The 23,905-nt window shown below is 39.8% G+C and overlaps 2 protein-coding genes across 2 annotated transcripts; both read left to right on the top strand.

Annotated features, from left to right (window-relative positions):
* The first annotated feature begins 3,547 nt into the window (after positions 1-3,547).
* LOC144710339 (uncharacterized) lies at positions 3,548-5,783 on the top strand. The gene is made up of 4 exons (XM_078584081.1): positions 3,548-3,855; positions 4,805-5,356; positions 5,428-5,511; positions 5,601-5,783. The coding sequence occupies exons 2-4, from the start codon at positions 4,834-4,836 to the stop codon at positions 5,657-5,659; spliced, it is 666 nt and encodes a 221-aa protein (XP_078440207.1). The 5' UTR covers positions 3,548-3,855; positions 4,805-4,833; the 3' UTR covers positions 5,660-5,783.
* Positions 5,784-9,886: 4,103 nt separating this feature from the next.
* On the top strand, positions 9,887-11,554 carry LOC144710338 (Lung seven transmembrane receptor family protein). The gene has a single exon (XM_078584080.1). The coding sequence runs from the start codon at positions 10,076-10,078 to the stop codon at positions 11,399-11,401; it is 1,326 nt and encodes a 441-aa protein (XP_078440206.1). The 5' UTR covers positions 9,887-10,075; the 3' UTR covers positions 11,402-11,554.
* The last annotated feature ends 12,351 nt before the right edge of the window (positions 11,555-23,905 follow it).

A 23,905-nucleotide genomic window follows, 5' to 3' on the forward strand; every position in this document is an offset into this window, starting at 1 on the left:
GAAATTTTGTTTTTTGATCATATGTATGAAGATAGTAGTATCCCCCTTGAATTTCTTCAATTTCCATATGTTCACACTGTTATCTAGGGACATTACTCATACAAGTTTTACCGTCATCTAAATATTTAATAATTTATGGCTTCCTATCACATGTTTTGTTAGTCCCTAAGAATTATCTTAAAGGTTTATATGTCCCTAACTAGTATGACTACCTAGAAGATTATCCATGAAAGTTTCACCATCAGGTTATTATTTTCAAATTCCTCCTATCATCATTTTATAATTCCCTTAGATTTTTTCATTATATTCCTCCACCCTATAAAAAAATATTAACTTCTGCAAATTTTGTTGTCATCCACACCCTTTAAATTAAGGTGTTTTATGTATTTATAACAATAGGGGGTATTAAATTGTTATTATTTTTAAAACTCTTATTATGATTTTAGCTCAATTATAGGATTTTTATAAACAAATTAAAAATTTCAAATGTATGCTTATTAGGTAGGCTATAGGGGTTATAAATATTTCTTCTAATTATTCCTAATAAATAATTTCTCCAATTGCATTTAGGTATTTATTCCAAGACATTGGACATATATAATTTATACAAACTTCAAGCTAGTCACTTTTACAATATTTAATTTACAGACTAATCTTATGTGGTTTTTAATATAATGATTCTCCTTAATGGTATTTGAAAATTTTAGCCTCCAGATTAGGAATTTATTTTTATACATTGACAAGTCATAGACATAGCCTTTTTTTTGGAAATTACTATGGATATGACCATTCAATGTATATGGTATTATTTTGCTTCCAAGTTAGATTTAGTGGCTGTTGTTTACCCTGAATCATTTGAATTATTATTTTTTACTTCATAAGGAGATAATAATTTTGAAATAGGTAAGGGTGAGTAAAAATAATATTGATCTCATAAAAAAACTAGATTTTTTAATAAATGGTCAAATTTACTTTTATAAATAAATTAAGGGTTCATAGAAAAACTATCATGCTATGAAGGATTTTAAGACGTTTAACATAAAAGGTAGGGTTATTCATCCAATAAGGATGAGATAAATATTAATAGTTTATCAAAGTTATAAATATAATGTACTTATTCTTTAAAAATTAACAATATTATTGTGAGGATAATGTTTTTATAATGAGACAATTCATTACATGTAGCAACAATAGGAGGTGTATTATTAAATGTATCAGGTTATATAGTTCGTAAGATAATCTATCTATTCCAATATTCATGATCCATAGTGTTCAAGAGTACATAATACTATAGCTATGTAACGTCTTTAGGATGATTATGGGGCATGATAAATGGAATATTCAAATAGAGTTTAAATTACATGGTACATGTCATCTTTCTTTGTATCAAGAAACATGGCACCCTATGAAATTATTTATATGAACGTAGGAAATATATATCATATTAAACAGACCTTATGAGCATGTATAAAATGAATCCAATTTAAAGACATTCGAGATTAAAAATATTTGAAATATATATAGACTCTTTCTTTAATAATTGTGAAAATATTTAGAAGTTGATAAGGTAAAATCAGTGTACAGTCCTCGATAGCACAGTAGAAGAGTGTTTGACTTTTGACACATATTGTACGTATAATTGGCAAAGTTTTTAATTTTAATATTAAAAAAATTAAATTATCTAAGATAAATTAAATTAAATTAATTTTGATTAAAATTACGAGCTAGAACTTTTTACATAAGAAATTGAAACCAATTTGTGCTCCTTTCTGCAAGTGTCTTAATTGATTTAATGAAATAACCATATTATAAATTCTCAAGTGAATTTCAATTTATAGCTCCCAACAGATGTATCATGTATTGAAAGTTGTGTATTCCTAAGATTCAGGATCGTTGGCACCTTCCTCTTGTTTGAAGCCTAGGGTTTGTAACAGACAGAGATAAGTCATCCAAATTTCAGTCTGGGGCAAGATTAAATACTATCATCCAGAGATTCATACAGATAAATTAAGATAATTTCTTTCTTAAAGATCATCCACTATCTCTACTTAGCGTCTCCACACAAATCGTAATGGGATCAATCATCATTATCTCATGAGCAGGACAGCATAGTGTTATCTTATTCAAATATTTTTATGTCCTTTCAAATATCCTACGAATAGGAATTTAGGATATGTGTCCAACTAATACCTTACTATGATATCATCATAGTTCACTTACCATTGCAGATATCATTGGACTTCATTATAAGTACCATTGGATTTCAGCACATGAATAATAAAAAATGTGATTTGTAGTTATTAATTCAAAAAAATCTGGATGTGAAATTGGTTTTACAAGCCATATAAATCCATTAGACCTCACACACATAGTCAGGTATTGAACACACCTTAGGATGGTTATCCCCATGATGGGGGAAAGTACCTAGCCCTAACCTGTATAGAAAACTAATGTTGTCCCTATCATCAACATTTTTCACCTAGTTAGGATTACATAAGGAATTGTATAAATATCAAAATTTTACCTAGTAAAAAATTAAGAGACCTAACTACCTCCCATCTTTGGAAAATAATTGTTTAGATGAAACTTTTTATCATATACTAGTTACCCTTTTTCATTACTCCATCAACCTTCGGGACTCAATAGAGGCTAATACTCAGTCTTTTTGTCTGATTGTAAGAAAGGGACTCTTAGTGCCCCAAAAAAAGATGATGGTGAAAAAAAATATTTGTTACAGATGCTGATCATTATCCGTTATTAAAAATTTTATTACATGTCTAACTTAGATGTTTCCTTCAATGCAACCATAGACCAAAAAGTCCATGAAACCTGTCAGAAATCCCTCATCAACAATGCCGAATTAACCTTTAAACCAGCTATATGAAGCTAGCTGAGCTATCAATTCAAATTTATGGAGAGGCACCGGATGTTTTTTTTCTGTCTGATTCTCAGTCAGTTGAAAGCTTTTTATCTTCTGGATAGCCAAAGTCAAACCTTAATTACCTAAAAGATTGCAATAAAAGTGAAGTTCATGCTGAACTTCAATAAACTCTCTTAAATTTTACATGCATTTGGGTGGGAAGACTCATTTCAAACTCATATTAAAAATGAAATTGAATGACAACAAAGCCTGGACATAAAAAGCTACTATTAAATTTTTTTATAAATTAGTGCATTAGTTAATTAATTTTTAAGAGATTGGATTCTACGTTCATAACTTTTCTTGAATGAATGATCACATCAAACAGAGTGGAGCAGCTCATAAGAGCAAATGTAGGTCAAATCATACATCTATAACTAGGTTTAGAAGCCAGAAGCATGTAGACCTCAATCATGCATGTTCTTAGAATGCTTGGTGCCACTGTGAAATTTGTTCTTTATTATGAGTCAATAAACATCTGAATTTTCTCTATAAATTGCAATTGAACAATTGATAGTTGAATCACTTCAATGACTTTTGACTTTTAAACCAGGGTGGGGGCTAAATTTTCTCTCTGATTTAATTTATCTTACTTCACTTACTACTGAGATTTGGAAACAAGTTCTTCCGCCGGTTAGACTTTTAACTTTTGATAGGAACGTTGGGGTGGTCTGGCGACTATGTCTGTGAGTTCAATTCTTCCAGTATATAAGGTTAACATTTCAAACTGGCGAGCTTTCTTCGAGGGTCTCCAGGCATGGTATTCATACTTGGAAGTTTGTTTTTCAAATCTTTCGTGGGCTTTATTCTTTGAATGTGCTCAATGGAGGAGAAAGATTTGCCCAAGCAAAAGAGAATGGTTGTCGAGGAAAATCGGTATTGAGTGCAAAAGGGCTGGTTGCGGTGCTATCCAGAGAGGTGTATCTTCTTCCCAGGTATCATCCTTCGGCACAAAATCCAAACTCTTGATCGTATTGGATCGTACTTTCAAAAATGTGACGTAGCGTTCTCGAGATTTTTTAGCGTTGCCCATTGCTTGGCATTCATGATCCTAGGGTTCTCCTCCCTCTTCTGGGTAATCTTTGTAGGACTAATTTGGGTTGTGTTTGAGATTTACCCGTTTTGGATTAGAGCTTATGGCGGCTAATTTTTATTTTTATTTTATTTTTATCTTCATTTACTTCCAACAGGATCAAGTTCTTGACCGGGGATTGGTGCTCGGCCCTTTGGCTTTATACATCCGATTTAGTTTCTAGACACCTTGAGAATAAAGACTTTGGATAGGGTATTAAGGTGGTACATGCTTGTATAATCATCCTATACCTTGTGGGTGTAGTTTCTGTACAGCCATGTGGTTTCATCTTTTTTATCACTTTTGAATTAGTCTCTTGGTTATTTTTTTCTTTTAATGCAGACATTTCCTAACAATGAGAAACTATCAGATCCCTATTAGTACCATAATTGACTTACAATTCTCGGTTTTTTCATCAGAAGTTATGGTTCAAATGATGCCTGGACTTGGCTCCTTAGTTCCTGTTTATTTTTCATTCTCTCTCCCAGTTACAGGGGAGAGTATTTTGTTTGTTCGTTTGGATCGCCAACCCCTAAAGGATGGCAGTAAAGAACTAACTGAATATATCAGCAACCATTTCTATTTATCTTTTATTTTATTGTTCTCCGTCTCTCTCTCTCTAAGATTTCCCTTCATCTATAGAAGCAAACTTCAGAGTCTCAATCAGAATTTTCTTGGGGTCTCAGTTAGACCAAATATTGTCATTGTTCTCTATGTGCCACCTACATTCATATTATTATATAGATGTCTTCGACCACTATTTGCCTCCTTTCATATCCTACTCGAATCAACTACATTTTTCTACTTTCCAGACCACTGGCAACATACGAGCATCCATGTGATGGAACAGAGGGACTTTGCTGATGAAACAAGATCTCCCCAGCAAAAAGAGGGACAAAACATGCCAAATTCAACAGAAAGTGCTGGATCAAGACGACGGCTGTTCAGGAACTCCTCTGTCAATTCCGTTGACCAGCTTCCTCCTGTTCAACCAGTTATAAAAAGCTACCTTGAAATGCAAGAGTATTGGCGGAAATATGCCCAGGATTGCTTGAAGATTTCTACTTCTGCCCAGACAGCAGTTTCTGCCTGTGATAAGAAAAGGAAGGAGCCCAAGTCCCCTTGCTCTGACTCATTCTTTATGCTGGGCCGTCCCTCCAAGAGAGCGTTGACCCAGTTTGATCTGGGCAAGCCCTCATCTCAGTCGGACTCAAAAGGATTGACTTTGTATCCGTGTTCGTCAACAGGGCCCCCCAAGTCCCAGCTCCCTGACCAAGGCAAAGTGCAATGGAAGGACCGGTTTGTGAAGCTTCAAATGTTCTTGAGGAGATTAGACCAATCAAATCAGCAGGAGTACATTCAGAGTAAGTTGAGCTTTTTGCTTGATTTTGGGGATGTGATGAGTTTAGTCGTATTTTAAAATCTTTGTCTCCAGGGCTTCGCTCTCTATCAGAAGTTAACAGGCGTAGGACCGCTATGGAGCTAGAGAGGAGGGCAGTACATCTGTTAGCTGAGGAAGGTGAGCACAATTTTAAAAAAAGTTAATATTTTTGCATCTGATGAATTTATTTCTAATTTTTGTGGGTTTTGCTTCCTTTTCCTTTTCAGGGAAAGAACTGGAAAAGATGAAACGACTAAATGTTATGGACTCGGTCCCCTTAGATTAGCAAAACATGTCTGTAGATTCCGCTGTGAGGACCCTTCCATCTCTGTAATTGGAAACAAATGCTTGGTAGAGAATGAGATAAATATCTTTCTCCTAGACAGTGTAAGAGAAAAGTTTTTGCGAAACCTCCTGAAATCATCTCATGAAAGGGCGTTCTCCTCTTGTCATCTTCTCATGCTTAGTAAACCTTAATAAGGGACCGGTCCTTGTTGGATGAGTTTGAGAAAATCTCCAAGGGCAACTATTATATATTTTTTATTGATTTGATTTATGTTTAATTTAACATGGGGAGGATATAGTTAGTACACACAATACATGACCACGGAACTATCAATATATCGTGTCTTCATTCCCTAGATATGTTCAGATTTTCTTAGAAATGTATCTAATTTTATTCTATTTTATAATAAGAATTTACTGCTTTCCCTCCCTATGTATTCCTTAAAAACAATTACCAACAAGTCAGTAATCCGAGAAAAGGAACTAAATTAGGATATTAGTAATTTATTGAAAATTTCAAGTAATTTAACAGTTTAACAATATTACCCTCATAACAAAGGTATTTTTTAACTCCTATTTGAAAGTATGTATTGGTTTTGATTCATTACTTGAACATATCTAAATACTACGAGGAAATAAACCATGTATAATTGTGGTATAACTATATATGTATGTCGATATTTAATATTTTAACACAAAATCACATTAAAAAATATGTATTTTCTCTGGCAGTGAAACGAGATCAATCTACAGGGATTTTTGATGATTTTAGCCATTTTAATGAGATTTATTGATGGAAAACGTTGTGGATGGGCGGGCATTCTTTTTCAGAATTGAAAATTATCACTTAAAACAAAAGATTAAAGGACTTAAAGTGAGAAAGATCAAAACGACAAAAGAGTGGAAATATGCGGCTTGGTCTGCTAATTTAATATGTTTTACACTAAATAACCATTTTTAAATTGATTGAAAGCGAGTTGGAAATCCCTGGCAAACGTGGTTTCCTAATGGAACGATCCAATGTATGCCAAATTTGTGGATTTTGTGATTAACGCCAAGGGGAAGAGGCCGTCCGTTCAGGCAGCCTTTTCTCTGTACATATGATCTTGTGCTCAGAAGAATCGTTTGGATATTAGCTTTTCAATGATTTTAAAATCACACTCTGGCATAACTTTCACCAAGTGAGAAAGAAGAGAGGGTATGTTGATGATATACAAATTCATCCAGTCATCTCATTAGATCAGTCTTGACATATTTTATCGGAAGTATTAAACCAGCAAGTATGGAAGGAGACTATCCGGTCTTGGCCCGGTTTTAGCAAAAACCTAAACCCAACTTGAAGTTTGTTCTGATCTCCAACTCAGACTGGTAAGGTTCACTAGTCAATGTCAATCTTTAAAAAATAATTTAAGCAAATTTATATTTTAACTCAAAATTAGAAAATCTGATGTTCCCATTTATAGTTATTCCACTGAAAGTGGTCTCCCTTACTCTTACTTAGGTCGCCTTTGCTCCACTTGGTTGTCTCATGGCATCTAATTAGACTTCATCTAAATGTCACCTCATATGCCAAGTATTGTTTGATAATGAGAGAGTGAGAGAATGAGAGCAACAAAGGGAGAGGGTGAGAGAAGGAGATAGGGAAAAATTGAAAGATAGAGTGTGTGAGAATGAGGGGAGAGTGAAAGACTGAGAGAGGCAGAGAATGAGAGAGTGTGAGAGTGAGAGAGGGAGAGAGGGAGAGAGTGAGAGGGGCAGAGAATGAGAGATGGAGAGAGCTGGAGGGGGAGATAATGAGATAGAGAGGGAGAGAGCGAGAGAGTTAGAGGGGGAAAGAATGAGAGTGAGAGAGGGAGAGGGGGAGACTGAAAAATAGAGTGAGAGAGAGTGTGAGAAGGAGACAATGAGAGAAGGAGATAACGATAGAAGGAGATAATGAGAGAGCTAGAGAGGGAGAGAAGAAGAGTGAGAAAGGGATAGAGTGGGACAAAGAGAGAGGGAAAACTAGAGGGTGAGACTGAGAGAGTGCAATAGGGAGAGAGTACTAGTGGGGGAAAGGGAGGCAGGGAAGGGGTGAGTGAGAGAGAGGGTGAGCGGGAGAGAGTGCGAAATAGACGGAGTGAGAGAGGGAGAGAGGGAGAAGGGTTAGAGATAGAGAGATTGAGACAGGGCGATGGGGAGAGAGTGAGAGAGGGAAAATGAGAGGACGAGACTGAGAAGGAGAAAGTTCGAGAGGGAGAGATTCCAAGAATGAGAGACTAGTGCAGGGACGCGGACGGGACGATTTTTTCATCAGATGGGACTAAAAATCATCCCGTGGAAGGGTTTGGACTGCTTCGGGACGAAAATTCATCCCGCTGACCACCAGATGGGACGGTTTTCACCCCATGGGACGAAAAACTGTCCATCTGGAGGTCTCGAAAGATGGACCGACAAATCTGGATGAAAAACCGCCGGATTCACATCTGACGGTTGAGATGTAGCCACGTGGCCTTGCCATGACAATTTGCATCAAAGTCCTTGTATTTTTTCGCACGTACAAACTGACGCCTCTCAAAAATAATTGTACATATGTCCCTTTGGATTCTCTCTCCTCCGTATTTCCCTAAAAACTTAGAAAAATATATATTAATATAATAAAAATATAAAACGGGTTTTTTCGTCTGGGACGAGGGATGGGACGGTTTTTCCCCGGACGGGACGAAAATTCATCTCGGGAGGACTGGACAGGACAGTTTTCGTACCGTCGGATGTAAAATTCGTTTCGTCCATCGTCCCTGCACTGAATCTGGACGTCGGATGGGATGAAATTCGTCCCATCCCGTCCACCGTCCACGTCCGGGACGATCCGGAACTATATGAGAGAGTGAGAGAGGGAGAAATTGAGAGAAAGAGAGAGGGAGAGTGAGAGAGTGATATTGAGAGAGTAAGAAAGGGATATTGAGAGAAGGAGAGGGGGAGAGAATGAAAGAGGGAGAGTGAGAGGGCAAGACTGGGAGGGAGAGAGGGAGAGGGGAGAGAGTGAAACTGAGGGGGAGAGAGGACAAAGAGAGAGAGGGAGAGACTGCAAGAGGAATAGGGTGTGAAAGGGAGGGAGTTAATATTAGATACTATTATATTATACAGATATACATATATATGAACTGGACTGAACGTCTGACCGCCCTAAAAAGGCTGTTGACTGTTCAGTTCGGTCCAGATTTTTACAAGTACTGTAGAATAGGTTTATAAGTATTGTTGAATTGTTAGAGGTGTTGGATCAGTCCTAAACTTTTTGGTAGTCTTATAACTGTCATAGTATTATAAGATTATAACAAAGTTTTTTAGACTTTTAGGAGTGCCAGATATTTAAGTTCAATCTTGAAAATCTCTTTTTAGAGCCTGGCGTTGGCAGACCTGTCAGATAAGAGAACTCTGCTTCAACATTTTTTCCTTTCATTTGTGGTTTGAAAGGGAAAATCCTTTTTGGTACTATACTGATCATTTTGTGTTTCTTTTTCTTGTATATTATACAAAGGAATCCATGATAAGCCTGTGAGAGTAAATTATTATATTTCTTCCTTTGAGTTTTCCTTGTGAGAGATTTTTCGTACTTGTGGATTTAGTGAGATGGAGAGAGAGAGAGAGAGAGAGAGAGAGCATTACAGAAGAGAATTTGGAGAGATAGAGAGAAAAAATCTTCATCTCCATCTTAGATTCATAGATACTATGATGATGATGCTGACAAGTCATCATCATCTAGTCCTGAGCTTCTCTCAACTTCAAAGCCAATGAGGCTCTATTGGGCTGTAAATTCCCAGCACAATTTTCCTTCCCAGAATCACTTTCTGATGTCTCCCTGGTTTTATGAAAACAAAATACAGCTTATTATACCCGGTCTCGGCTTCATGGATTCAAAGGCAACTACATCAGTTATGGCAGTTACAACACACAAATACAGACAGAAACAAAGACAGAGACAGACAAAGAGAGAGGGACGGAAGAGCATTTAGAGAGAGCTAATACTCATAATTAATTTGAAAACTATTCATAGCCCTCCTACATACCTAGACCTACCCATCATCATCATCATCATCCTGAAAGGCTGTCTATACTCCAGAGTTTCTTTCAACTTTGAAGCCAATGCAACCTTATTGGGCTTGCAATTTTCCTCCCTGGGCCCAACTCCCTCTTGGGCTAGACGTTTAAACAAAGCGAAATAAGTTAACTACGCACGTTGAATCTACAGTTCAACACCTACCCAGGAACGATCCTCGACAACCGAACCCCTCGCCGACATCGCCACCCGTCTTCCCCCGCAAGCTCAAGAAATCCGAAGAGAAATCCTCCGCCATTCGAGCTCACTCCGGCAGAGACGAAGAAACAACGACGAAGAAGACAACCCCATCGCCCTCTTCGATCCTTCTCAGCATCCAAAATGGCCATCTCCGTCCGCCCTGAACCAGCGACCTTGCTCCTCTTGCTCTTGGCCGCCATGTCGATCCCGCTGGCCTTGTCTGAGATCAGATCCATGAAGATCCAATCAGACCCTCGACCCATCATCCCTCTCGACGAGTTCGGCTTCACCCACACCGGCATTCTCGAGCTCAACGTCTCCCAGATCGCCCTCTCAAACCCTAACCCGGATCTAGATCTCTCCCAATTAGGGTTCTTCCTCAGCACCCGCGACGCCTGGTTCCACGTTCTTCAACAAATTCAAGACTCCGACATCTCCTGCGTCCTCCAATCCCGCCTGGTGAAGATCGTCTACACCTTCGACCGCAAAGGCCAGCCCAATTCCTTCTCCACCGTCTTCTCAGAAACGGACCCCGGGCAGTACACGATCGTCTTCGCCAATTGCCTGTCCAACGTCCAGGTCTCCATGGCCGTCCGATCGTCGATGTACAACAAGGATTCCGCCACGGGCGGCCGGGATTACCTCTCCGCCGGCACCGCCATGCTTCCCCAAATCTACTTCCTCTTGTTCCTCGTCTACGCGTCCTTAGCCGCGATCTGGGTCTTCGTCCTCCGCAGAAAGCGCCAGACTTCCTTCCGTATACACTACTTCATGCTGGCTGTGGTCATGCTCAAGGCCTTGAATCTGCTCTGCGAGGCGGAAGATAAGTCGTTCATCAAGCGCACGGGCAGCGCCCACGGCTGGGACGTGCTGTTCTACATTTTCAGCTTCCTCAAGGGGACGACCCTCTTCACGCTGATCGTTCTGATCGGAACGGGGTGGTCGTTTGTGAAGCCATATCTCCAGGACAAGGAGAAGAAGGTGATCATGATCGTGATTCCTCTGCAGGTGATCGCCAACATCGCGCAGGTCGTGATCGACGAGACGAGCCCGTATGGGAGAGATTGGGTGACATGGAAGCAGGTCTTCCTCATGGTGGATGTTATCTGCTGCTGTGCTGTGCTCTTCCCCGTCGTCTGGTCGATCAAGAATCTCAGAGAAGCGGCGCGCAGTGATGGAAAGGCCGCTGTTAATCTGATGAAGTTGACCCTCTTTCGGCAGTATTATATCGTGATCATCTGCTACATTTACTTCACTAGAGTTGTGGTCTACGCGCTGACGGCTATCACCTCGTACCGGTTTCTTTGGACTAGCATTGTTGCTGGGGAGATGGCCACTCTTGCCTTCTACGTCTTCACTGGGTATAAGTTCAGGCCTGAAGCGCATAACCCGTATTTTGTTGTGGCGGATGAAGACGAGGAGGCTGCTGCTGAAGCGTTGAAGCGCGAGGACGAGTTTGAATTGTAAGCTGTCTTTTTTTTTTGGGTTTTTTTGGGTTTTCTCTCTGTTGATGAATGTGGGTCGGTGAGTGCTGGTCAGATTGTCCTGAAAGTGATGGGCTTTTTCTTGATTTCCCATGTTTGTTCTTCGCCTGATTCAATCCATGAAGTCTTTCCCATCCGCCTTCAATTTGCTGATAATTATGAACCAAAATCTTTGGATATAACTGAAAGAAACCAGGAAGAAATACATGAACACAAACAATAGAGAAAGATCCTTAAAATATGATCCTTCTATTCCATTTCCTGATGCTTTGAAAAATTATAAAAGAACCTAAATGCCCATGATGAACCGATTTAGGATATTTTAGGGGGATACCTATCGTATTTCATTTTACTAAAAATAATAAAACAATTTTGAAAAATAGAGATAATTCTTATCCTAATTTTGAAACTTCTGTACACTCCTAGTCAAAAATAGAAATAATTCAATTATTTTAAAATGATAGTTTTATTTAACATAATATTCCAAAAAAATCTAGTCGGAGGTCCTTTAAAGAGGTAAATAGAACAAATGATTTTCTTGAAGTCAAAAGTTGATTCGGCAGCAAGTATTAATATTCTGCTTAAAACTTTATAGGATATACTTAAATCTGAGGACTTGGAACCTATCTTTTTATAACTAAAATTAATAGATGGTTCTATTATGGAACCCTATGTACTATTGGAATTTTATTTTATGGAAATTGAACATTGTCATTTTCTCAGTTGACTTCATTGCAGCTGACATGAAAGTAATGGGAGATCTCAATAATACTCCTATTATGTTATGAGCCCTTGTTGGCCACATCTAGGGAAACATAAAAGGAATATCAGAACTAAATAATTGAATGAAAAATTCAAAATGAATACTTTAAAATACTCCTGTTATTTAGGTCAACCCTCGTTTGTCACATTTAAGGAAACATAAAAGGAATATTAGAAATCAAGATTGGAAATAAAAATTCAAAATGAATATTTTTAATTAATAAAATATCCTAAAAATCTTATGAAGACTTATGCTAGTGAATTGCTTAAAAATATCGATTATGGTACTTATACTCATATTCTTTTGATTTTATGATGAATTAACTTGTATTGGAAATGATTTCCATTATCTTAAATAAAAATTCAAAATGAAACTCATTAATAAAATATCCTACAACTGTTTTGAAGACTTATGGTTAGTGAATTCCTTTAAAATATTGATTACGGTACTTTATGTTGTTTTTATAATGATTTTTTATAGGATTAAAGTATGCACTTTTACGATTAAACATGAAAACAATTACTTGATTTGCTTAGAAACTGTGGATGTGATGTCGATAGCTTCATTAGGTTATTAAATGGATTTATTCATCCACCTGTGTTTATAGAATTTTTAATGACAAAAATGCTAACCTCCTAGATGATGCCATAAAACATAAAATGATATTTTGAGGTTTCGTGTTTGAAAGAGTTTATAGACGTGGAGTGAGTATAAATATCCCAATTCGCACACAAATCCACTCGTCCATGCCCATGACAAAAAGAATGGGTGTATGACTATCATACATCCACATGTCAAGGAATAGGCCTTTAATGCCAAAAAGATATTGGCGTCACCCAGGGGTGTTGGTGTGTATGAGAGGAGGTGGCATCCTTGGCTTCATTTAATGTAAGAGTAGAAGCACTGCAATGTAGATAGTGCCAACGCAGGTCCTCTTGCATGCACATTGCCAACGTCCCATACTATGCACCACTCGTGAGGTCCATTGTGAAGGAGAATGTTGATGGATATTGTGTGGTCGTCAAGCCAAATTGCATCGCCATGTTTTATTTAAGTTTATTGAAAAAAATATTAGGTCCCTTATTATTCCAGTGTCATATTTATAATGAAGTCCATGAATACATGTAATGACCTAGTGAATTTTGATGAGATCATAATACAGTGATCACTAGTCTTTAAACATGTATTCTAAATATTTCTATTTGGTGGATAGTCGAGATGGACATCGAATTATCCCAATAGAATAGCACTAACTGATCCTATTTATACAATAAGTATAGCTGATCTTATGGTTATTGGTGTGACAACACTAAGGATAGATAGTGGGTGTTCTTTGGAGAAAGAGTTCATTGAATTCATATGAAGAATCCCTGAATGGTATTATACCTAAATATCAATTAGGTTGATTTATGTCACGGTTGTCTAAGTGATCCATTGACTTGAGACACCAAAGACATCTCATGGATGAACGATTACATTTTGACTACAACTTCCGAGCCTCTAATCATGGGATACAAACAAGTCATAGCTCGGGTGTAGTAAGAAACTCACGGAGGTGATTGAGTGATCAAGACACGGTCATCTGCTGTCAGTATAAGAGGAGATATACTCAAGGAAGAAGATGCAGCAACTCCCTGTTGGGTTCTATAGGCCCAAGCGTAGATGATGAATGAAAACGATCCGCATCGAAAGACTTAAACAGAATCATAACGACATCAATAAAACATGAAATAAAGCACATGTGCATGGATCGCATCTGTGATTTCTTGGATCCCACAATGAGACAAGTCAAGCTGCTCAAATGTGCAGCCTCTAAATGTATCCACACGATCCTCGACATGTCAAATCTCCTCCTCACCCTTGCGAACTCCGATTACCCTCTGTCGTCATCATTACGTCATTACAATTGAATTGGGAGTGGAGAGGAGGTGTGGGAAGAAGAAAGAAGAGGGGAAAGCCCCTTGAAAATTTTTAGCCTGGGTGAATTTCGTATAGGGCCTTTCCCTATTTATACTTAGTGAGTATTTTTTATAAAAACCCCCAAAACTTAAGTATATCTTCCGACGTCCAAAGAGCATTTGCGTGTGCCCTCTAGGCATGTGTATCAGTCTAGTTAATAACTCCAACCGCCCAATAAATTTTATTGGCCTTCTAAATTTATTAAATATATCATCATATAGATTAATTAAATCTAGGTCGATTTAACCCACTCGATAGGTTGAGTCTCCAACGCATGGAATGCTCAGCTACACCTTGTGCTCTAAAAGATATAAAGGACTGTCTATAAACTCACCCATGGAATATATTTGTCATCAGTTACTGTGTATGTATAGTCCATCCTCTTGATGCTCCTAGGATGACTTAGGGTATGGTCAAATATCAAACCCTAATTGGCCATCTGACTTAGTACCAGTGAGTTCAGAAATCATCTGAAAACTGTTCTCTAATATTTCATTACCTTGGCCAAGGACTTCATTGCATTTTCTTCCTTAAGTTGTCACCTCTTATACCAAGGGTAGATGATCCCATATTGACCACTCAATCATCTTTGTGAAATTCTTGATTTACCTGAACTAAGACTTTTTAGAATCCCATGCTTTTGGGTGACATAGGTCATAGTCAAAGTGCAACTGTCCTTGGACAAGAGGCCTTTGGTGTATCAGGTCTAAGGAAGAGTAACACAATTGTGACGTGAATCAACCTGATTGACAAGTCGGTATAATACTATTCACATATTCGTACGGATCAATTCAGTAAACTCTTTCCTAAAGAGCACCCACTATCTATCCCTTGTGTCTCCACACTAATGGCTATGGGATCAACCATCATCATCATATGAGAGAGGCTAGATAGTCATATTCTATCAATACTCTAATGCCCTTCTCGAGTATCCTTCGAACATGAATATTTAGAACACATGCTTATAGACTAGCGATCGCCATATTAAGATCTCATCATAATTTATTAAGTCTAGTCATGCATTCAAGGACTTCATTATAGGCATCACATGTGCCCTATAATGAATATGTTCTATTAATGAATATGGAACGAGATATGGAATGTGTGATATGGAATATGGAACGAGATATTGGTAAGTCTTTCTTTACAACAGGTGATGTTTTCTAAATACTCTCTAGATGCCAATTAGAAAAACTTGTTAAAATAATGTTAATTGTCTATTGTGATTTAGAGCTATGATGACACCATGAGACTTCCACTCCTCATGTATCGCATTAACCTTTGTTGACGTGTTAGTTTGAATATCATAGAAGTGTGAAAAAGCAAATATGATGCTCCATGTTTGACAGTAGAAGATATATCATCCACTATTACGGCTCAGAATATCTTTGGTCGCATTGTCCACGTTGAGATTGAGAGAAACCATCAGCTATGGGGTGCTGCCAATAGACAATCTGTAACTTCTGGTGATGTGGGTCAAAGAGGACGAGATGCTCCAAATGTATTACGCCTCAAAAAATCTTATTGAGAGATATATGGGAGGTGGGATGATGCGATGGGGTTCGTCGTAGCCATTGCTTAATGTTTCGCATAATATTGTATGTGCTCTTGGGAAAACATAAAAACATAAAAGAAATTCTCCATTTCCAAAATTCCCATAATAGGTAGACTATGGTGATGGCTAGGCTTAAAGTGTGTTGATCAGGTAAATATCCTTTCAAAATACTTTAATGGTCTTAGAGTAGTGGGGGTACGGAGTATTGGATACCAATACATAAAAAATTCTCGCCAACATTATATTGTGTTCTCACTCTGGAAAAACAGATGTGCTATAGTTTCAACATGTGTAGAGTCAGGGAAACAATAGCATCATGAGCTGATGTGGTGACCTATAATATCAACCTCACGACAAGCCAACTCAGTTGACTTGGATGATATGCATTACCTGCAAGAAATTAAATTATATTGGTAATCGATATTTATCCTTCACCTTTTACTGATCATGTTTTCAAAAATTAGCATGCGAAAACTATTTATGTTTTCTATATTTATATTCAAGGTATAAGCAAACAGAAAACCATTATAAATATCAATTAAAAAGTATTATTAAACATCCATTTCGACCATTTATATCTAGGAGAATACCTTTTGGATCATGCAATGTTCCAAATAAATTTGAAATATGCATGAATTTAATACTTAATGAATTGGTAAGAGATTTCCATGGAAGTATTTCTGAATGACTGTTTAGTTCTTGCTAACAGTTAGAATGCATGCATTGGTTAATTTTTAAGAGATTATATAGAAATGGATGGCGAATAATTTGGTTCTTGGTCATGAAAATTCCTACTTTATGGATAAATAGATGGTTTTATGACATCTAGTCAGCATGGGTGGACTACAACTAGATGAAGAAAAATAGAAGTAATTCAGAATCTTTGCCTTTACACCAACACCAAGGAACTTAGAGGATTCCTCAACCATGTGGGCTTTCAATAAACACTTCATATTGAGATTTTGCTACACTGTGTTAAGCGTTGACTAAACTACTAGCAAAAGATGTGACTTTTGATATTAATGATTTAGGTAATTAGGATTTTTTATTAATTAATTAATCTCTTGTGAAGGCACCAGTTTTATAGGCCATAGAGTGGACTTCGTGTATCTTATATGTGATGCTTCCAATTTTTCAGTAGTTTTGCTCGGTAAACAGATTGATAAGAAGCTGATGGGTGTCTATCATGCTAGAAAAACCTTAGGAGATGCTCAGGTACATTCAAAAATTGCTGAGAAGGAATTTCTACCCATTGTTTTTTCTTTCAATAAATTTAAATATTAATTATTTGGTGGTAAAATAATTAAAATTTTTATCATGCTAGTATTAAATATTTGATAAATAGAAAAAAATCAAAACCTATGTTAGTAAATTGGATATTATTTTAAAAAAATTGATTTAGCCACTACGGATAAATGTGCTTCTAAAAACTTTATAGTTGTTCAATTTATAGCTATTAAGCATTAGAAGAACTCTTGAGTTTGCATATCTTGTAAATTTTAGTTTTAGGAAGACCACCAGATGATTGTCGTAAAAAAGATAGAATGGAAATTATGAGAGACATCACATTTTATTTATGGGGAGATATTGAAGTATTTTAGAAATGAGTGAGATCAGACTTTGAGAACATATGCCATAGAAGAAGAATATACAAGTAATTTAAAATTTTCTGATTAGTCTTGTTTTGTGATGGCCCTTTTTCTTTAAAAAATTATGCTTCAAAAGTTCTTTAGCGCAATTTTGGCCAAGATTATTTCAAGATTCATATGATTTATGAAAAAATTCTTAAAATGTGAATATATGATGAACATAAAAAATAAGTATTATATTCTTCTGTAACTATTTATGAAAATTAAAATTTTGATTTATGGGGCTTATATTTCATGGGACTTTTTGCACCATAGTTGATGTCGAACGTTGTCGGGAGGTCATCCGGTCGTCATCGAGAGTGATGGCTAGGTGCCGATGAAAGTGACGGTATTGGACTATGGCGAAGGACGTCATCTGACAGTGAACCCTACGGTAGGGAACTACGATGAAATGCAAAGTGAGTCTACTTATGGTACTTGCAAGCGCTGACAAGCAATGAATTCCGACTCCCGAGAAACTGACGGAGTCGCCTGGTGGTGGGTGGTTAGACCTCTTGAGCCTCGTCCGAGGGGGTCGAGGACGCTACAGCGCCAAACGGGGTATTCCCCGCCGAGTGTTGCTATCACGGGATGGGCAAGCCCGACTCGTACCAAACAGGTAAGACACTCTAGATTTCGAGTGTTTTCACTCTTCCTGTCCCGCTCACCTACGTCTAACCCGAGCGCGGTGGAGGCAATACAAAAGTGCATTAAAGGAAATAAGAGACGGTGGCAGAGTAGGCATACCTCGTTAGTATCCACTATCCACTGACCGCCGATCCTGGCTTCGTGGATTCGTCCTGGAGCGGCAATGTGGGAGACGGGGTAGCTGGTGTGCGGTCGAGCGGGAGATGGGTGAGTGGCCGGTGATGCGGTCGAGCGAGCGGTGACGACGACGTCGTCGGGTATGAACACGGACGGTGGCTGGGTTGATGAACACGACGGCGATGGCTGTTGGGGCGCTGGCGGTCTTGTGGCAAGCACGGGCACGCGGACCGACCGGGTGGTGAGACTGGTACGATGAGCGCGGAATACCACGCGCGGACTGGTGGGTGTCGGGCGTAGAGACGGCGATGGCGTCGAGGGCAGACAGCGGCCGAAGCGTCGATCAGACACCCGGCGGCTCACAGACACGAGGGGAGTGTGAGGTAAACCTCTGCGGATGAGATGGCGCGGTGCAGACGCAGAGCGTCGGCGTCGGGCGCAAAGGAACACGGTGCGGCGGCAACTGACGGTGGGCGCAGTGGAAGCCTGAGCGGTCGGCGAATTCGGGGCACGCCGAGTCGGGCGCGCAGCTGGGCGGCGCGGCGCGGCGTCGGTGCAACGTGACACATCCAGGCGGGCGCACCGGGGAGCGGCGCGGCACGGTGCAAGTGCTGCGCGGGCATCAGGCAAGGCAGATGCATTCAAACGGGCACGCAGCTGGGCAGTGCAACAAGGCGCCGGAGCAACGCGGTGGTGACCGAGCGCGCGATCGGCGACGGACACGCGTGGGAGGGGTGGCGAGCGTGGGAGTTTAGCGGCGGCACACGCATCGGACAAACGGAGCCGGGGTGCGGAGGGGCAAGCGGCGGGAGGCGGCAAGCGGACTCGCGGCGGCCGCGCACACGGGCGACGGCGCCGGGCACGAAAGGGGACGGGCGGCGGCGATTGGCGACCCTGCGGTGGCGTTCCCCTCTTCACCCTTCTTCCTTCCTTTCTCTCCCTCCTCTCCTTCTCCCCTCCTCTCCCTTCTTCTCCTTTCTTCCTCTCTTCTCCTTCCTCGATCGTGAGCGGCAACCCTTCTCTTTTCAGAATAAACTTCCGTTAAAAAAAGATAGTCAAAAGAGGGGGTAGTGTTTTAGGGCGCCCATCCTGTCCCTTTTATGGGGGGGGTTGGATGGGCCTTAACACAACAAGCCCAAACCAAAAAGAAAAAGAAAAAGAAGGAAAAGGAAGAGAAAAGGGAAAGAAAAAGGAAGGAAGAAGGGGGGGGGGGGGAGAGGGGATTGTCCTACCCTTTAGTGGTGGAGGGGAAATCCTTATAGGTTGGATTTCCCCTAACTACAATGAGTAAGGCGAGGTAAAAGAGGCGGAGAAAGAGAGACAAAGACGACAGAAAGGAAAGAAAACACGGGTGAAAGTCCGAACGAAAACAACGAAGGACACAAAGATAACGATCCCATTACCCGGGATATTTGAATCTGGGCGTGTGTGTCATCGCTTTGGCTTGCCGTGCGGGCTGGACGCGAACCGGTGGTGATGTCGATGATGAGGTTGACGTCTCCGAAGACGATCCTGGGGACTCGGGCTGCATTGCACCATCAATAGTATAAACACGAATATGAAGGAAATATGTGTTTTGAGAGCCAATCACACATTCCACATATGATAAGCCTATAATTCATGTGATTTATCATAAAATTCAATTGTGTGCTTTGTGAGACAGCTTATGCAATAAGATTTATAAATCACTTTCTATAAGATGCTAAGATAGGATGAAAAAGGAGTCTATCCACGTGAAGGATTAATGTAAAATATTAAACATAGTTATTTGACTTTGAGAGATCAAAATTCAAGGCAAGAGAGATGATATGATGAGAAGAGAAATTATGAGGAATGACACTGATTTTTTGCATCTTTAGGAAAAATTCAAATTACTTAGTGACTGGTTGGAGAAATGATAGATTAGGGCTTGATCCTTTTTAAAATTCACTGCCTAAGTGATGAATTATAGGGTTTAAAATGCTTAACCCTTCTTTATCACAATCCTTGTTGAAAAGGATCAAGATACTTGAGGGAGATCAAATGATGCACTAAAGAGAAGAAGATAAGGTTAAATTTATAGGAGATTGAGTTACAAAAAGTACAATACCTAATTTTTGTAAACTTTATCAGGCAATGGTAGGTCATGGCGATGCTCTCCCCTCAATATCTCCTCCCAGAGCATGCATATTTTGCCAAGGCTTGGCAGTTTTGCAATAAAAGAAGAAGATTAAGAAAGGGAGAAGAAAATCACCATATTACCTCAAGAAAATGTAGAAAACTGAATTTAATAGCTTGTTGTGTCCTTCCTGTCTACTAGGATTGAGAAAGTTCTAATTTCTTTTCCCCTATTTCTCAGCTTCATTTTGATAGTCCATCCTTAGGGGTGAAAAGACACATAGATGAGACAATTACGCTAAAATTTTCAGGTTTATTCAAAGGCTGGATCTCGAGATATCAGGGTTTGAAAATCAGAAATTTCTGGCCAATTGAGTGTTCAAAATGAGACCATCCCCCCTCGATTTAAGATGATACAACTAATGGAAGACAATGTGATGAAGTCACTGGCCAAGGTAGTGAAATATCAGATAAGAGTTCTTTGATGATTTCTGAATGCATCAATTTTAACTTGAAAAACTTTTAGGGTTTCACAATTGACTATACAATAAGACACTATAGGAGTATCAAGTGAATGAAAGGTTCCATGAGTGAATCGATACATACTATGTTCTATTTGGGACCCACGCCTAGAGAACCAACATATCGAGTGGGTTAAATCAATCCAACATTAATTAATCTATATGATGATATAGTTAATTAACGTGGAAGGGAAATAAAGGTTATTCGGCCATTTTGACTGCACTGATACATGGGCCTTGAGGGCCATACACAAATGGTCTTTTGTATGTTAGAGTATATACTTAAGGTTTGGGGGTTTTCTATGAAATTACCCTCTTAGTAAAAATAGGGAAAGGGGATAAATCAAATTCATCCAGTCCAGAATTCGATCAGGACATTTTAAAGACAACGAAAAAGCGTGAATGAGGTTTGTCACAATTAAAGATGAGATTTAACATGACATGGACCGAGTAGATACATCAAGAGGCTACGGGAATGAGTAGATTGGTATGTGTCACTTGAAGATCTAATAAATCATGGATGGGACATGTGCCCAGGTTATTTGATTCGATAGTTTTTGTTGATGCCATTATAGTTTTGTTTTGTCTTTTGTATAAATAGTTCTATGTTTTCATCTAGATCAAGGCCCATTAAACCCAACAAGGATGACACTTAAAGGTCGGAGAATAGAACAACTCAACACCACTTGCTTATGAAAACTTTAGATATTTCAGATTTATTAGGTGTAAAGGTGGTTTGATCATCTTATATTAAAGGGTCACTATGAATCCATTTCATCATTTGTTGTGCAGCTCGTTAAAGGATCACGTCAATCATAGCCTTAAAACCCAACATCACCTCTCACTCACTATGCTTGTTTGGCTATATGGGCTCTCATCACATTAGTATAGAAGTTATGGTTTCTCTCTCTACATGGTATATAGTATTAAATATCCTTCTCACTGCCACCACCATACTGCCTTCATGCTTGCGCCATATGATAATCTTAATTTTAGGGTTTTTAGCTTGTCATCGATAATTGAGACTATCCAGTAAATATATATGATGTCGGACGTCGTTGGAGATGTCATCCAGTCGGCACCTAGTGTGATGGTTCGGTATTGAAATAGGGGTGCTGAACATCGAGGGGGTCATCGTCCAATGGATAGATAACCCTAAACGGGTATATGTAACTACGGTGTAGCTGAATACATCCTACAGTCGTAGTTACAGGCCCCGACTCGATAGAGATGTTGAGCTATGAGTGCCAAAGGGGTCGCCGAGTGACGGTGATGGTGGCCTATCGAGCCTCATTGGAGGGGATGAAGGCGACTACATCGCCGCATGGAGTCAATCCATAAGGGGTCCACACACAACGGACAGACTCGTCCGTACAGGCAAAGATGCTCAATTACTCATAGTTTTCTCTCACTTTCCTCTCTTACCTATCTAACCCGAGCGCGGTGGAGACGATGGACAATATACTGCAAATGATAATATAACGAGCGGGCGGGAGACGACGTACCTCGTCAGCATGCGGCTCATCGTGCAGAATCTTCAAGAGCGATCAGCAGATGTCAGAGGAGTCAAGGGAGAGAGAGAGAGAGACAGCGTGCGGGGGATCCGAATCGATGGCGGGGTGAATTGCTCCACACAAATGGCACAAATCAGATGGTCCAGAGTGCACCAGGCGAGTTCGAGGGTCAACTGACTCCCACGTACCACCCTAGAAGACACTTGCTGGTCAATAGGCAGGCGGTCTTCCCCTCTATGGACCGAGCGTCGCAAGGTTTCAACTGGGTGCTGGATGAGGAACCGGTTTGTCCAGTTCCGATTGGCAGGCGGGCAACCTTTTGCCGAGTCACTGAATGTCTAGAAACGCCCACTGGGATGGGAGGGTGCTTGCCCTCAAATCCAACAGATCAGGCATCGATTGAGCCCGTGGGAGGTGTAGTGCGACCCACGGTATGGCGATGGAATTCCACCAGACTTGCAACGGCGGATTCACAACATGTGCACAAATTAGGCGTAGTAGCAACTTCTGAGAACCGATGGTGGTCGAACCCGATGAGGGGGGGGGGAGGGCTAATGGAGGAGAAATATCATTTCAGCCCTTCCCTACTTCTTCCTATCACTTAGGCGGTGTCCAATCGGGAAAGGGCACCTCACGGGTCATTGCGTTGACATGTCTGGCGAGGTTCAAAGGACTAGCGGCCGCCACATGATCAATCAACGTTGATGGTGACCACGGGGGGAAAGATCCGTCTCGATCGGTTTGCACATGGCTGTGCACAACGTGAGTCTATCAGGCAAGAGGGGTCTACACAAGTGGCCGTCATTGGACGAGTCTAACTGAACGGTGGGCTAGAAACGGCAACGATATTTGCTGCCTTTCTCCGGGCATTCCCTTTGTCGCTCACCGATCTTCTTCTCCCCTCTCCTCTTCTCTCCTTTCTTTCTTCACAATGAGATCTGAAGAACGGCGATGTGTAACTGCCAATAATGAAAACTCCAGATCTACTGAACGTGGTGCCCATCATGGCCTTATATAGGATCATGATCATCCCCTTACGAAGAGTCCAAACGTGGTCCAACAAGAGGGGCCCTTATATAATGGGCCCCCATCACAACAAAATAAAAGGGGATATAAAATATAACAAGAAAGGGGAAAAGAAAATGGAGGGGTCCAAATGACTAAGGACCCCTCCCCATGTCGACGAAGACATGAAACGTGGATAAAATGACGAACACGAATACGACAACGGTGACTAGACGAAGGATGAAAGAAATCAAAACACGATAAATGAGCATAATTCACTCGGGCTGTTGACACCGGGTGTCTTCATTGGCGCCTTGTCATGCCTGTTGGCTGGGCACAGCGCGGGCCAGTCAAGGACGTGACGACGGTTCGGATGACGGCTTCGATGGGTCCAGATGGCATGCGCCATCAATGTACCAGTACTTACCTATGAATATTTAGTTAGTGATGAGTAAGGATTGTCTCCACAGGGAACGATGATTACGGATTTAATTTTCTTATGATAGTATTTATCGATATGAGAATTGATAAAGACAAGAATTTAGCAGACAAGATAGTGATATCGAGTAAAGAGTTGTAAATAACCATAACTCAAACTTACAATTAGCAAAGAGGAAATTAAAGTAGAATTACGCTAAGTGCTACATGAATGAGGTGGAGAATGTGTCGGATACGAGAAT

This window comes from Wolffia australiana, chromosome 12 (genome assembly GCF_029677425.1).
Source record: "Wolffia australiana isolate 7733 chromosome 12, ASM2967742v1".
Taxonomy (NCBI): Eukaryota; Viridiplantae; Streptophyta; class Magnoliopsida; order Alismatales; family Araceae; genus Wolffia; species Wolffia australiana.

Coding starts and splice junctions, on each gene's coding strand:
- LOC144710338 (XM_078584080.1), top strand. CDS start 10,076: ATGGCCATCTCCGTCCGCCCTGAACCAGCGACCTTGCTCCTCTTGCTC.
- LOC144710339 (XM_078584081.1), top strand. CDS start 4,834: ATGGAACAGAGGGACTTTGCTGATGAAACAAGATCTCCCCAGCAAAAA. Junction 5,357..5,427: donor TCAGCAGGAGTACATTCAGA/GTAAGTTGAGCT, acceptor CTTTGTCTCCAG/GGCTTCGCTCTCTATCAGAA. Junction 5,512..5,600: donor ACATCTGTTAGCTGAGGAAG/GTGAGCACAATT, acceptor TTTCCTTTTCAG/GGAAAGAACTGGAAAAGATG.